Here is a 14392-nt window from a genome sequence, read left to right as displayed (position 1 = left end):
ACCACAGCCACAGCAATGCCGACCTATGCTGCAGCTTAAGCAATGCCAGATCCTTAATCCACTGATCGAGGCCAGAGATCAAACCCATATCTTTGTGGATACTAGTCAGGTTCTTAACCTGCTGAGCCACAGTGGGAAACTCCTATATAGAACTTTTTAAAATTGTTGATTGTTGACTGCCAGTGACTACCTTTGTCAGCCTTCCAGTGGTCTGTCTCAAGTTGCAGGTCGTTGGTATGATTTTCAGTAAATTGTCCCCTTTGGTATGACTCTGACAGGTACTAGAGGCACAGAGAAGGCATCAGAAGGAGAAATCTGGCATCATACCTACCTCGCCAACACCCTACACTTATAACAAGGTAGGAGAAAAGATACTTCTCTTTACCCCTTGAGTGTAGCCATTCTTTTCCCATGAAGTGTTTGTGGCCCTCTAGGAAGGTGGCAAATTCCATTCTTATCTCTCAATATTCCTGCCTAAGAAGCAGAAAGCAGCCACATGCAGAAGAGTATTTGGAATTGAAGTTTTTTATCTGGTGAAATATGAAATAAGATTCTTATCAATTTAGGTTTTGCAGTAGAAATCAAAGGCCATGGTTACCTGGAGGTTATTTATTTGGCTAGCTGTGCAGTCTACTGATCACATTTGAAAGATATGTTTGTCTTGCTTTTTTGAGGTGGAGGCCATTTCAGAGAATATTCCTTGACCATTTATGGTACCATTCTTTCTAACACTATAAAATACTCAACTTAGAACAGTGTTTAGTACACCTAGCAAGTGCTCCTAAGTGTTACCTGATATTATCACAGTTCTTAATCTATAGCCTACATATTACACTTCTCTTCTAAAATACGAGAGGTTTAGGGCCTCTTGAAACATGTCCTGGAGGTCCTGATTAACACACTTCAGTCCTCAAAGGAAGCACTGCTCTACACATTCTTGTCCTATAAACTGAAAACTGTAGGCAGCATGCCCTTTCTAACCCTCATGGTCAGTGAGGGCCATGCTGATTATAGTGTCAGAGTCAGAAACTGCTTCCTGCTTCCCATTTCAAGCAGGAATTGAGGTGCAGAAGCACTTAGCTAACAGATTAATTTATTTAGTACAGTCTTTTCAGCATGAAGACAATGGATTCTTGTGTGATATATTATTTCCCAGTCCTATTTTTTCTTTGCTTTCTGTTTCATTTTGTGAATCTAAATGTGCTTGTGAATTAGCATTGCCTTCATAAAATTTACATTCCACACATGAATAATATATTGAAATAAAAAGTTCATGTTACTTTTGAATGAATATATATGTTGGTCTAATTATAATCTTTATATTGGCTAAGCGAACTCTGAATGCTACATCTGCAAATACTTTTTAAATAAAAATAATGTACTAAAATGCAGTTAGGAGTTCCCCTCGTGGCTCAGTGGTAACGAATCTGACTAGAATCCATGAGGATGCAGGTTCAGTCCCTGGCCTCACTCAGTGGGTTAAGGATCCAGGTTGCCATGAGCTGTGGTGTAGGTCGCAGACGTGGCTCGGATCCCACATTGCTGTGGCTGTGTGTAGGCTGGCGGCTACAGCTCCGATTCGACCCCTAGCCTGGGAACCTCCATATGCTGTGGGTATGGCCCTAAAAAAACAAAACAAAAAAAAAGATGCAGTTACATTTTCAAAAATTAAATTTATAACCTTTAAAAAAAAGAGTTCCTGTGTGACTTAGTGGTAACGAACCCATCTAGGATCCATGAGCACATGGGTTTGATCCCTGGCCTTGCTCAGTGGTTAAGGATCTGGTGTTGCCATGATCTATGGTGTAGGTGGCAGACAAGGCTTGGATTCTGAGTTGCTGTGGGTGTGATATAGGCTGGCAGCTGCAGCTCCGATTCGAGCCCTCGCCTGGAAACTTCCATATGCCGTGGGTGCAGCTTTAAAAAAAAAAAAAAGACCAAAAAAAAAAGGCATTAGGCCAGGAGACTTACTCTGACTCCACTATTCAGCTGCGTGATGTTGGTTAGTGCACTTAGTTTCGCTTTTGACAGATTACCTTGGAGGTGACAAGATTTCTATATCAGTTTCCTCGTGTAAACTGTTTTCCTCATTTGAACTATTTTTTAAGATTTCTTTTCACCTCTATAATTTTAAAATTATGTTCTACAGCATGGATCATGTCGTTTATAAATGTCTATTTTATGGGGTCAGCCCACATGTGTCCTAACTGCCTTTTTTTTTTTTTTTTTTTTTTTTTTTTTTTTTTTGTCTTTTTGCCATTTCTAGGGCCACACCCTTGGCATATGGAAGTTCCCAGGCTAGGGGTCTAATTGGAGCTGTAGCCACCGGCCTACACCACAACCATAGCAACACGGAATCCAAGCCACGTCTGCAACCTACACCACAGCTCACGGCAATGCTGGATCCTTAACCCACTGAGCAAGGCCAGGGATCGAACCTGCAACCTCATGGTTCCTAGTCGGATTCATTAACTACTGAGCCACAATGGGAACTCCTGTCCTAACTCCTTTGTTCCCGCACCCTCAACCCTCCCCAGGTCTCCAGAGTACATGTTTCACAACCAGCTAGCTTACTTTTCTGGCTGGGGACAGAGTATCCTACATCTGTTCCCAGTAATCAGATAACAGCTTGGACCTAAGCAGTGAGACTAAACCTGAGACTGGCCTTTCATATGCAGTGTGCATATATGTAGTGTTGGCAGCACATAACAAATAAGGAGAGAAAGGTTAGTTCTCTTAAGACTTCCTGAGACTTTCACAGTTTCTGTTAAATGATTCTTGGCGATATCAACCTGTGTATATCAAGGGCTGTTTCTGGGTCAGTCCTGAGGGCTTTACCTCTACTGTGAGTGACTATTTTCTTTTTGCTTTCAGAGCTGTGATTTGTGGTCCCTAGGGGTGATTATCTACGTGATGCTGTGTGGATACCCTCCTTTTTACTCCAAACACCATAGCCGGACCATCCCAAAGGACATGCGGAAAAAAATCATGACAGGCAGTTTTGAGTTCCCAGAAGAAGAATGGAGCCAGATCTCTGAGATGGCCAAAGATGTAGTGAGAAAGTGAGTGCCCTGGCCACTGGGTGGGGAGTCTGGGGAAGCCTTAAGAGTAGTAGAACATAAAGGAATGTTGAGTAGAGAAAAGTCATTTGTTTCCCAGGCATGTTCCTTCCCATTTTAGCATCACAGAAATTTTTCCCTGGAGCTTAATGTGAAGGTTCTTTGTGTCCACACCACAGTGAAAATGAAGCTTTGTTCCCTCCTGTTGCTTTCCTAGAATTTGTCTCCAGGGTTGAACCCAGGTCCCCTGGTAGCCATTGTATCTGTCAGCATTAATTCAGGACCTTAAATGGTAACCCTCCTCGTGTACTCTTCCTGCACAGAGGCTGGTCATTTGTGAGGGACAAGATGCCAGGAACTGAAATGGGGTGCTAAAATGACCACCATGCTTTTGGCTTTTCATTCCTTGGCTGCTGTGGGAATGAGTGATTGGTTGTGCAGGGCCTGGACCCCTGCCCCTGGTCTTCCTGATCCTCGTTGGTTGCTCTGACATATATTAAGGTGGAAAGGTTTAGATGAATTAGGGCTAGTGAGTAGCTGAGGGAGAGCTGACATTCAGAATCCTTTGGAGTCCTTTGCTGGAGTACTAAGCAAGAAGTCAGACCTAAATTTGAGGTATATTTGCTTTTTCTGCCCACCTGTGTGAGAGGCTCAGCTACCTGGGACTTGGACATTGTTCTGTCCAACAGGGTGGAATGCCCCACTGCTTGGTCTTCACTGAGTAATTTCTCCTTTTTTGGTTTCAGGTTCTTCATCTATAATATGATAAAGATAAGCATTAAAAGGGTAGTAGCAGAGTTTCCACTGTGGCTCAGTGGGTTAAGAATCCGACTGCAGTGGCTTGGGTTGCCAAGGAGGCATGGGTTTGATCCTTAGCCAGGCAAAGTGGGTTAAGGATCCAGTGTTGCCACAGCTGTGACCTATGACACAGATTCAGCCCTTCGCCCCGGAACTTCCATATGCCGCAGATGCCATTAAAAAATTAAAATAAAATAAAAAATCAAGGGGAAGTACCTGGGAACTGTCTCCAATAGTACAGCCATTTCTCTATGGAAATTACTCCCTTTCAGAAGTGAACTTGTCCTGTTGGTTAGGTGTTTATACATATAAAAAAAGGACTAGTTTCTAAAATGTACAAATAAAAAAAGTTTTTTATTTTTTTTTTAGGGCTGCAGCTGCAGCATATGGAAGTTCCCAGGCTAGGGGTTGAATCAGAGTTGCGGCTGCCAGCCTACACCATAGTCATAGCAACGCAGGATCCCAGCCACATCTGCAGCCTACACCACAGCTAACAGCAATGCCAGATCCTTAACCCACTGAGTGAGACTAGGGATCAAACCCATATTCTCATGAATACTAGCTGAGCCACAATAGGAACTCCCAGAGGTACAATGGGAGGGTGGGGAGGCAATGTTTAAATCATCATCTGTCTTTCTGTGCTATTTCCATGCTTAACCAAAACATTAGTATCCTCTAAAGGGTTCTTGGCAGTTCTAATGAATGTCTTTCCTATCTCTAGAGCAACACTGATTATCATCTTCAGCATTGGGATTTTTTTCTAAACAGTCCTTTCTTTAGAATCTGAACCTGTTTGTTCACAATGATCCAGAAGGTTGCAGAGAATGAAAAAGCAAGTAGGCATATTGTCCTGACTTGGATGTTTAGAATAAGAGGCTGTGTATTTGGTAGGAGATGCTGGAAGAGGCCCAGGGAATATGCTGGGGTGAGCTAGGAATTGCATCAGCATGAATGTGCAAGATATAAAGAACTATGATCAAAAAGCCAGTGGTACAAAACAATGCATTAGGCCATGAAAGAAATGCCATTCCCTTCTCAGAGATTGGATTTTTAGCTTTTGAATGTCTTTAGAACAAAAGGTTCGTGTCCTACCATATGATGACATCCAAGAGTTTTATCACAAGTAGCAATCTGGATTTTCAGAATGGTATGACCCCTCAACCAATTTTGCAACTACCGTCAGCCAAAAGAGCACTTTGAGTCCCTTTTGGAAATTACAGCCCACTGTCTAGAAACATTAGTCTGGGGATTCAGTGTCTCAGGGACTATAAGCCTTAGGTAGGACTACCTTACTGGACCTAGAACTCAGGCTGAAATATCACTGAATTAAGCCTTTTCCTACCAATTTTTTTTTTAAAAATCTTAATTTGTTTAATATAGAAAGGATTGCCTAAGGACACAGTGCCCTTATAACCAATGGTTAGGGATGAGAACCCACTGCTGTCCTATAGATGGAAAGCCTAGGCTTGTAAGAGTTGTTAGCAAGTCAGAAGCTGGAGCTGGTTTAGAGCTAGACCCAGGAACTTCCTGGCCTTCTAGAAACAAATGTGTGTGGCAGCCCTGTTGGCCTTTTCTCCACAGGCTCTTGAAGGTCAAACCAGAGGAAAGACTTACCATCGAGGGAGTGTTGGACCACCCCTGGCTCAACTCTACTGAGGCTCTGGATAATGTGCTACCCTCTGCTCAACTGATGATGGATAAGGTTTTGAATGATGCTTATTTTGTTAGCCAAAAAGGCTGTGCTGGGAAGGAATGCTGGGGCTTGACTCAGTGAGGGGTTAAAGGCAAAACAATGCAAAGCATTCAGCTCTTCCCAGAGAAACATCTCTGGTTTCATAAAGATCAGGATTGGAAATAAAGAGCTTCTTTTCAGAAAAGATCAGATCAAAGCCTGGTAAATACACTAAGTAAACACTCAAAGGACTATCCTCCATATTTGTGTTATGGGGTGGCAGTATCAGACACCCTCCTTTTGCCCAAGGGGTTTATATAAGACTGGAAAGACCAATAAACAGAAAACAAAGAGGGAACATTTCAGACATCAGAGCTTTTGCATGCTAAGTTTTCTGCAAATACTGTGAGAATTCAGAAAAAGAGAACATCTTTGAAAAGTTATAATTAGGGAAAGGTTCCCAAAGAGAAGGCAAAAAATATCATATTTATTAACTGTTGTGTGGCATTTTTTTTTAACCCCTTCACATGTTTAGCTATGAGCTGGCCTTGAAGAATTTGAGTAGACAGCATGAGTGCCCCTGTGTGGTGAACAGCACAAGCAGAAAATTAGAGACTGAAGTTCATCACTGGGAAACACAGCCTGGCTTCAGTAATGGGAAGTTGGTGAGATGGGTGTGGTAGGGCCTGGTTTTGAAGGTAGACATAGGGGTTTAAGTCTCAGTAGGGCATAACTGAGAAGCTATTGTAGATTTGTGAGGATAGATTTGCCACAAGGTATTTAGGTATGGTTAGTCAGATGTGCAGACTTGCCAACTTAATACTTCTATAGTAATCTAGAGGCTGAGAAGCTGCTCTAGGAGCAGAGACAGAGATGAATGAATAAGCTCAATATTTCTGAAGATTAATTTTTGGTGACTGACTAGATATAAGGGAACAGTGGGTGGCATATCTGGTGATACCGCTGACAAATAGAAGGAAATCAGGAATGAGGCTAGTTTGGATAAAGGGGAGTCTCTTAGGTTTTAGGTATTATTTAAGGTGGTAGATGGACATGCAGATGAATGAGATGTGTGGTATGGAATCAGAGTGTAGCTGAGAGGTAAGAGAGGTAAAGGCAGTGACTAAGACTTGAGTGTTACTCACTTAGAAGGGATGGAGTTGAAGTGTGAGAAGAAAATAAGTGGATAGGAAAAAAGAATGCTCAGATCTCCCTTTTAGCTATAGTATAGGAGAGAAAGGACAGCTAGAAGGAACATAGTTTTCTGCTATCTCTGATTTGTGTGCAGTTGTCTTCCTGGTTTAAACATGCCCAGGGAGTTCTCATCGTGGCTCAGTGGTATTGAACCCGACCAGGATTCATGAGGATGCAGGTTCAACCCTGGCCTTGCCCCGTGGTTAAGGATCCGGCATTGCCATGAGCTGTGGTATCAGTTGCAGATGCAGCTCAGATCCCGTGTTGCTGTGGCTGTGGTATAGGCCAGCAGCTGCAGCTCTGACTCAACTCCTAGGCCGGGAACTTCTATATGCCGTAGGTGTGGCCCTAAAAAGCAAAAAAAAAGAAAGAAAAGAAGGAAAAGAAAAAAATATATATGCCCAGTAGTCCAGAAATGGTTTGTTGGTCAGTCCAGAATACAAAAGGATTACTTGTATCATCTGGTTGTCAGCACATTAGGGTTACGGTGTGGCTTTCTCAAGATCTCGGAAAATAAAGATTGCTTTCTGGAGTTACTTTAATTAAGCCAAGTATGGCTATGCATAATCTTAATGAGGAAGAGTAGCTCCTAGGCCTATAAGATGGAACTGTAATGTGACAGTGTATTCCCTCTTTTAAAGAAAATGATGTGATCATGATGCAGGATGGTCAACTTTAGAAGTGGAGAAAAAATAGCCACATATGCAGAAGCTGAACAGTGTCCATCCAAGCTGTGCCTAGGAGATGGAGTCTGAGCTCATGACCTTGAGCTGTTCTCCACTTTTTGGCTGAGCTACATCACTGATGAGAAGGAAAAAGTTGTAAGGGTCTGGGGTCCTATAGCCAGGGCTAATTACTATAATTCCCCTAAAGGAGTGAGAATTCTTCCTGATCTAATTGCATGTTTACCAAGGAACTACTTTTTTTTAAATTGTCAAATTTTATTGTTGAAATTCAGACACTGCAGAGGTATATAAAATAAAAAGCAAAAATTTTCTTGTATTCCCCTGCCTCAAGCTCACTCCTCAGAGGTGAGGTGATCTACAGCTTGATGTATCCTTGCTGATCTTTTGCTGGGGAGACACACACACTCACAGAGTTTGTCCTTTTGGGATCATCGCATTCTTACAAAGCTTTTTGCTGATTATTTGCATTCCCTCATTGGTCTTCCCATTTTGAGAAAATGCACTCATCATAAAGACAGACTTAAAGGGTGCTAGGCTTCATGATGGTTACTCCTCTTTGTAAATTAATTGACTGGCTTTTAGATAGATCAGTTTGTGAGGATCTATCTTCTCACTTTGTGAAAAGGTTGGGGTTCCAAACCATCAGGACTGAGGTGATGTCTGCACTATGGGGACAGTGAATAAATGCCAGTCAAGGAGGTTTCTCACATGGTAGCCTGCCAGCTTTTCCCCTTGCCAATGACTGTGATCATGAACTTTGTTAGTATTTCTTACTTGCACTTCTGTCCCCATACAGGAAAGAAGGGTTAGCTGTTGTGTTGTCCTTGATTGGCCTGGTATTCCCTGAGCCCTGCTGATCCTCGGGGAAGAGTCCTCTGCCTTAGCAAAATTTGTATACTGCCAGCATAAGAATGAAAATGCCTTATTTCTTTGAGATTCTCTTTTCCAGTCTCTTAGATTGGACTTTCAGGTGACTAGAAGTGAATGTGAAAAACTGACAACAGTGTTTACATTCAGGCAGTGGTTGCAGGAATCCAGCAGGCCCATGCGGAACAGTTGGCCAACATGCGAATTCAGGATTTGAAAGTCAGCCTCAAACCCCTGCATTCTGTGAACAACCCCATTCTGCGGAAGAGGAAATTACTCGGGTAACTGAGCTTTATTTCTTTGATTCTCCCTCATGACTGGTGTAGCTGAGTGCAGGGTACTGAAAGGTCAGCCAGGGGTCTCCCCTTTTTTGCCTCTTAAGAGGGTGGAAAGGATAAGTTCTTTAAATAGCATCAGAAGTTAGAGATACTCTGTAGTTAATTATTTATCTAAAAAATCTGTTGCCATATGTTTAGAGATAACATTTGTTAAGACTTGGGTTTTGGGATCTCACCTTGTTATTACCTCTCTCCCAAACTTTTAAAGCACCAAGCCAAAGGATGGTATTTATATCCATGACCGTGAGAATGGAGCTGAGGATTCAAATGTTGCCTTGGAAAAGCTTCGAGATGTGATTGCTCAGTGTATTCTCCCCCAGGCTGGTAAAGGTCACACCATTTATGAATGCTTTGTGCGTGTCTTTGTGTGTGTACATGCACATGACAAAAGGAGTGGTTTAATTTAAAGTTGTGTGTTTCATCTTTGTGTTACAAGAAAATAAGTATATTATATAGTCTGTGCCTGCTGAAAAGAGTGGATAGTGGAAACTCAGAAAAGTGGTAAGTTCTGCACCTCCTTTGGTTTCCTGTGAAATTTCTAGTTTGGGTTTAATTGCCAATGTCAGGCACAGCATGTAATTTTGTATTTTCTTAGTTTGTTAATGAGATCACATATTTTATCCCCATGGGGATAACATCCATAAAGAATGGAGAATGGAGTTCAGAAACCAGAATTGGTCTACATATTACTGTAGGGACTAGCAGTAATGATAATGTCTAATAAAGCTTGCACCTTTAATCATCACTTCTCAACAAATTGAACATTATGTCCTTCCATCTCTGACACTAAAATCCCATGATGCTGTATGAAAATGCAACTTCTGCATCTTTATCAATAGGAGAGAATGAAGATGAAAAGCTGAATGAAGTAGTGCAGGAAGCTTGGAAGTATAACCGGGAATGCAAACTCCTAAGAGATACTCTGCAAAGCTTCAGCTGGAATGGTAGGAGCCTTAATTATGTCTTTCCCCAGGAATGTAAAGAAGTAATTGTGTTTAGAACATGTAGGCTCTCTGGGGACTGAGCTTGGGCTATTTTCAAGTGAAGCAGAGCTGGAGAGATATGTTCTAGATTCATTGCTTCAGAGCCCCCATCACATACCCTTTGGGAAAAAAGACCATCAGATCTCAGAATTCCTTCCAGACTACCTGAGCTGTTCACTGCGTCATTAAAGAGCAGTATCCTCTGAAATGGGGAAAGAGGGCAAAGTACCACAGAGTCCACCCTGCTCATCTGCTTAGCTTACGGAAAATGTGTTTCATTAAAGATCAATGAGTGCCAAATCCGCTACTTGTTGAATTTCTTCCCCACAGGCAAACACCTTTACCTTAAGGTGTATTTTTCGAGCTGCTTTTGTATTGTCTTTCTACTTTAGCAGACTAGACTAGACTAGACTTAAGGTCTAGGATGCTCAGGAAAGGGAGAAAACTCATTGCCTGGCTGGATTCTTGGACATGAGAAATCCAAAGTGCTAGCCTGGCCATTCCCATACCTGGAGGACATTACCTTCTCTGGGATTTTTTTTTTTTCTGGCTGTGCTCACGGCATACAAAAGTTCCTGGGCTAAGGATCAAACCTGTACCACAATGGTGACCTGAGCCACTGCAGTGACAATGCCAGGTCCCAAAGCCACTGCTCCATAAGGGAACTCTGATTTTATTTTTCTGGTCTTTTTTTTTTTTTTTTTTTTTTTTTTTTGCTTTTTAGGGCTGCACCTACAGCATATGGAAATTCCCAAGTTAGGGGTTGAATAGGATACCCCAGCCACAGCAACACCAGATCCGAGCGGTGTCTACAACCTACACCACAGCTCATGGCAACGCCGAATCCTTAACCCACTGAGCAAGGCCAGGAATTGAACCTGCGTCCTCCTGGGTTGCAGTCAGGTTCGTTATCTCTGAGCCACAACAGGAAATCCCCAGGGTTTTTGTTTGTTTGTTTGTTTTTAAGATTTTGAAATGCAGAAAAGTGATCACATTTAAAATGTGCACCTTGGAGTTCCCGTTGTGGCACAGTGGTTAAATGGCTTGGATCCTGAGTTGCTGTGGCTCTGGCGTAGGCTGGCAGCTACAGCTCCGAGTCGACCCCTAGCCTGGGAACCTCCATATGCCACGGGAGTGACTCACGTAAAGGCAAAAAGACAAAAAAAAAAAAAAAGTGCACCTCCAGTGAATTTTCACGAAGTGAACACTCCCCTGTAACCAGCACCTAGGACATGTAGTGGAACATGTGTCCTCTTCTAACTACTTCTCTCACCACAAGGGTAATTACCATCCCAATTTCTAGCACTATATATTAGCTTTACCTGGTTTTATATTTTACATAAATGGAATCAGGAAAGTCTATGTTCTTTTGTGTCTGACTTCTTTTTGTCAACATTATATTCGTGAGATTCAGCCATATTGTAACAGCAAGTCATTCTCATTATATGTGTGTGTGTGTATGTAAATATATATATTCTCTATGTTTTTTCTATGTATAAATATATATTATATTTATATTTATCTACTGAAGAGATATTTGTTTCCAGGTTTTCATAATTAAGGAATATGCTGCTATGAAAACTCTTGTGTATATCTTTTTTTGTTTTTGTTTTTTTTTTTTTGTCTTTTTAGGGCCACACCTGCAGCATATGAAAGTTCTCAGGCTAGGGGTCAAATTGGAGCTCTAGCTGCTGGCCTACACCACAGCCACAGCAACACGGAATCCAAGCCGAGTCTTCGACCTACACCACAGCTCAGAGCAATACAGGATCCTTAACCCACTAAATGAGGCCAGGGATTGAACCCTCGTCCTCATGGATACTAGTCAGGGTCGTTACTGCTGAGCCACGACGGGAGCTCCTTGTGCATATCTTTTGATTAGTATTTTGATGGATTCATTTCTCTTATGTATCAAGGATTAGAGTTGCTGATTCATGGGGATATTTATCTCTTTGGCTTTAGTAGGTACTGCCACCAGTTTTCCAAAGTAATTGGACCAACTGATACTTCTACTAGCAGTGTTTGCGGATTCTAATTACTCTATATCCACACCTACACTTGCTACTGTCTATTTTTTTCATTTTAATCATTCTGGTTAATAAGTACTACTGGTGGAGTTCCTGTCATGCCTCAGTGGTTAACGAATCCGACTAGGAACTATGAAGTTGCAGGTTCGATCCCTGGCCTTGCTCAGTGGGTTAAGGATCTGGCATTGCCATGAGCTGTGGTGTAGGTTGCAGACGTGGCTTGGATCCCGTGTTGCTGTGGCTGTGGTGTAGGCTGGTGGCTACAGCTCTGATTAGACCCCTAGCCTGGGAACTTCCATATGCCACAGGAGTGGCCCTAGAAATGGCAAAAAGACAAAAAAGACAAAAAAAAAAAGTACTACTGGTATTGCAGTGTCATTTTACTTTGCCTTTCCCTCATGACTTATGATCTTAAGCACTTTTTAATGTTTATTGGCCATTTATATTTTGTGAAGTACTTCTGTCCATTTTTCTGTTGAATTGTACCTCTTATAGATGTATAGAATTTCTTTCTTTAGTCTATATATGAGTCCTGTGGTGGACATAGGTATTACAAAGAACTTCTCCCTCTTTATAATTGCCTTCTGTGCTATTGTACTGAACACTGGATTTTTACTACCAGGTTAATAAGCTGCTCACTTCTATCTGAAAAATGGTAGATCAGTACCACTTTTGATCACTGTTAGGGATGGTTCCTCCATTGGTGAGGGTGAATTTGACATTGGTAAAGTGTACCTTATTGGGTCCTTGTCAAGAATCTCATTACCTCCCAGACAGTCTGGAGACTGACTTTTTTTTTTGGGGTTTCAGGTCGTGGATTCACAGATAAAGTAGATCGACTAAAACTGGCAGAAATTGTGAAGCAAGTGATAGAAGAGCAGACCACATCCCATGAATCCCAATAACTACAGCTTCAGACTTTGTTTTTTAACAGTTTGAAAAATTATTCATTAATGTATAAAGAAATTTTTATGTAAATTAATAAATCATAATTTCATTTCCACATTGCTTAAAGATGCTGTATAAAATTAGATACAGGATATACTAATAGTTCACTTGTTTGTTTTTAAGAAAAGCTCAGTTCTTAGAGATATATTATTACTTTATTATTTAGTGGTATGTTGTAAAGCTGACAGATGGTATTGTCGAGCAAGATTATTTTATTTGTAATAAAGTATACAAAAACCATTTGCCAGTGGTAGGCAAAGGACCAACTATACTGACCTTTCTTCTTAGTAAAGAGTTGAATCAACTACTGTGGAATCTAGTTTCAGTTGCCCTGTGTATTTACTTTCTGCACTCTCAGTGGATTATCTCTGGTGCCAAGAAGTTTTTGTGGATCCACTGCCTGCTGGGACTCACAGGGTGCCAGCTCCCATGATGGAAGAGGCAGGAGCTGAGCCCTCATTTCTCACGTCCCTAATTTCCTAGAGAAAAGTGCTAACATTTCTTTTTTGTCATATTTGTTGAAAAGTATTGGTGCATTTCTTAAATCTAATGGGATTATCTATTGGGTTTATACTTTTCATGTTTAAGCAGAGCTTCAGCACCCTACCCCTACCCTGCCCTCATCCCTTGAGGGACTCTTGTCTTCCCCCTTTCCTGCAGCCCTCACCAGCTCCATTGCTTCTTATTTCCTTTCCCTGTTCTTCTGGCTCCTCTTATGGGATGATTTTTCTGAGAAAGTCGTATTTCATAAAAACTGGACTATTGGATTAGCATCTAAGGCAGTCCAGGTTTTGTTTTGTTTTCCTCAAGTCTACCCTTTTTCTCTCACGTTTCTGCCTTGGTTTCATATTGGCATCCTCTGGGCTATATTTATTTTGTTCAGCACCTTTCATTGTCAGAAGTAGAGTTCTGGCCCAGTGATCAGCTATTTGAATTGAAAATATGGCTGGCTGTTTTTCTAGTTTGCCATTGTGCATATATGGGTTTCCATAACAAACCACTTTTATCTATTTTTTTACAGTTCTTGGTTGCTGGTCCTGTGTTGGTAAATAGAAGAGCTAGTAGGCAAACTCCAGTTCACAAGGGAGAGGGAAAGGATCGGTAGGCTCAGTTACTCAGTTTTATCCCATCACACATCACATTCTCTTCAGTCATGAAGCTCACTTATTTTCTAACGCCTCCACTTTACTGAGAATGTCTTCAGGGTGACGTTTGGTTAGTATCCCCATATGTGTGTGAGTGACTGTAGGAACAGATGATAAAAATACAAAGTATCTCTTAAGAATTACCTTATTACACTGGTTCCCTTATGTCTTAGAGAACTTGTAATTCAAGGCATTTTTTTTTTGAGGTAAAGCTCACTAATCTTAGGTGACTAAAAACCATTATAAATGGATATCCTGTAAGGAGAAATCAATACTTTTATTTATTTATTTATTTACTTATTTATTTTTGCTTTCTAGGGCCGCACCTGCAGCATACAGAAGTTCCCAGGCTAGGGGTCAAAAGAGCTACAGCTGCTGGCCTACACCACAGCCACAGCAACTCGGGATCCCCAACCCACTGAGCAAGGCCAGGGATTGAATTTGCATCCTTATGGATACTAATCAGATTCATTTTAAACATGGTAAAATCTAACAGGCAGCAGAGAAAAACAAAATGTTTTCTTATTTATTTATTTTGTCTCTTTAGGGCCGCATCTGCAGCATATGGAAGTTCCCAGGCTTGGGGTCAAATTGGAGCGGTAGCTGTACACCTACACCACAGCCACAGAAATGCCAGATCCAAGCCACGTCTGTGACCTACACCACTGCTCACAG

At 41.5% G+C, this 14392-nt stretch overlaps 1 protein-coding gene across 1 annotated transcript in view; it reads left to right on the top strand.

The window, feature by feature from the left end:
• MAPKAPK5 (mitogen-activated protein kinase-activated protein kinase 5) overlaps window positions 1-12812 on the top strand; it is a gene marked incomplete at its 5' end in the record, with an annotated part of 33362 nt that extends 20550 nt beyond the window's left edge. Inside the window, 7 exon segments of the mRNA NM_001143694.1 lie at window positions 279-359; window positions 2875-3062; window positions 5439-5559; window positions 8427-8557; window positions 8823-8938; window positions 9454-9558; window positions 12435-12812. Coding sequence (NP_001137166.1) covers window positions 279-359; window positions 2875-3062; window positions 5439-5559; window positions 8427-8557; window positions 8823-8938; window positions 9454-9558; window positions 12435-12529 — 837 coding nt within the window. The 3' untranslated portion in view covers window positions 12530-12812.

The sequence above is a fragment of the Sus scrofa genome, chromosome 14 (assembly GCF_000003025.6).
Source record: "Sus scrofa isolate TJ Tabasco breed Duroc chromosome 14, Sscrofa11.1, whole genome shotgun sequence".
In the NCBI taxonomy this organism is placed as follows: domain Eukaryota; kingdom Metazoa; phylum Chordata; class Mammalia; order Artiodactyla; family Suidae; genus Sus; species Sus scrofa.
This window is presented reverse-complemented; position numbering and strand designations above follow the sequence as displayed.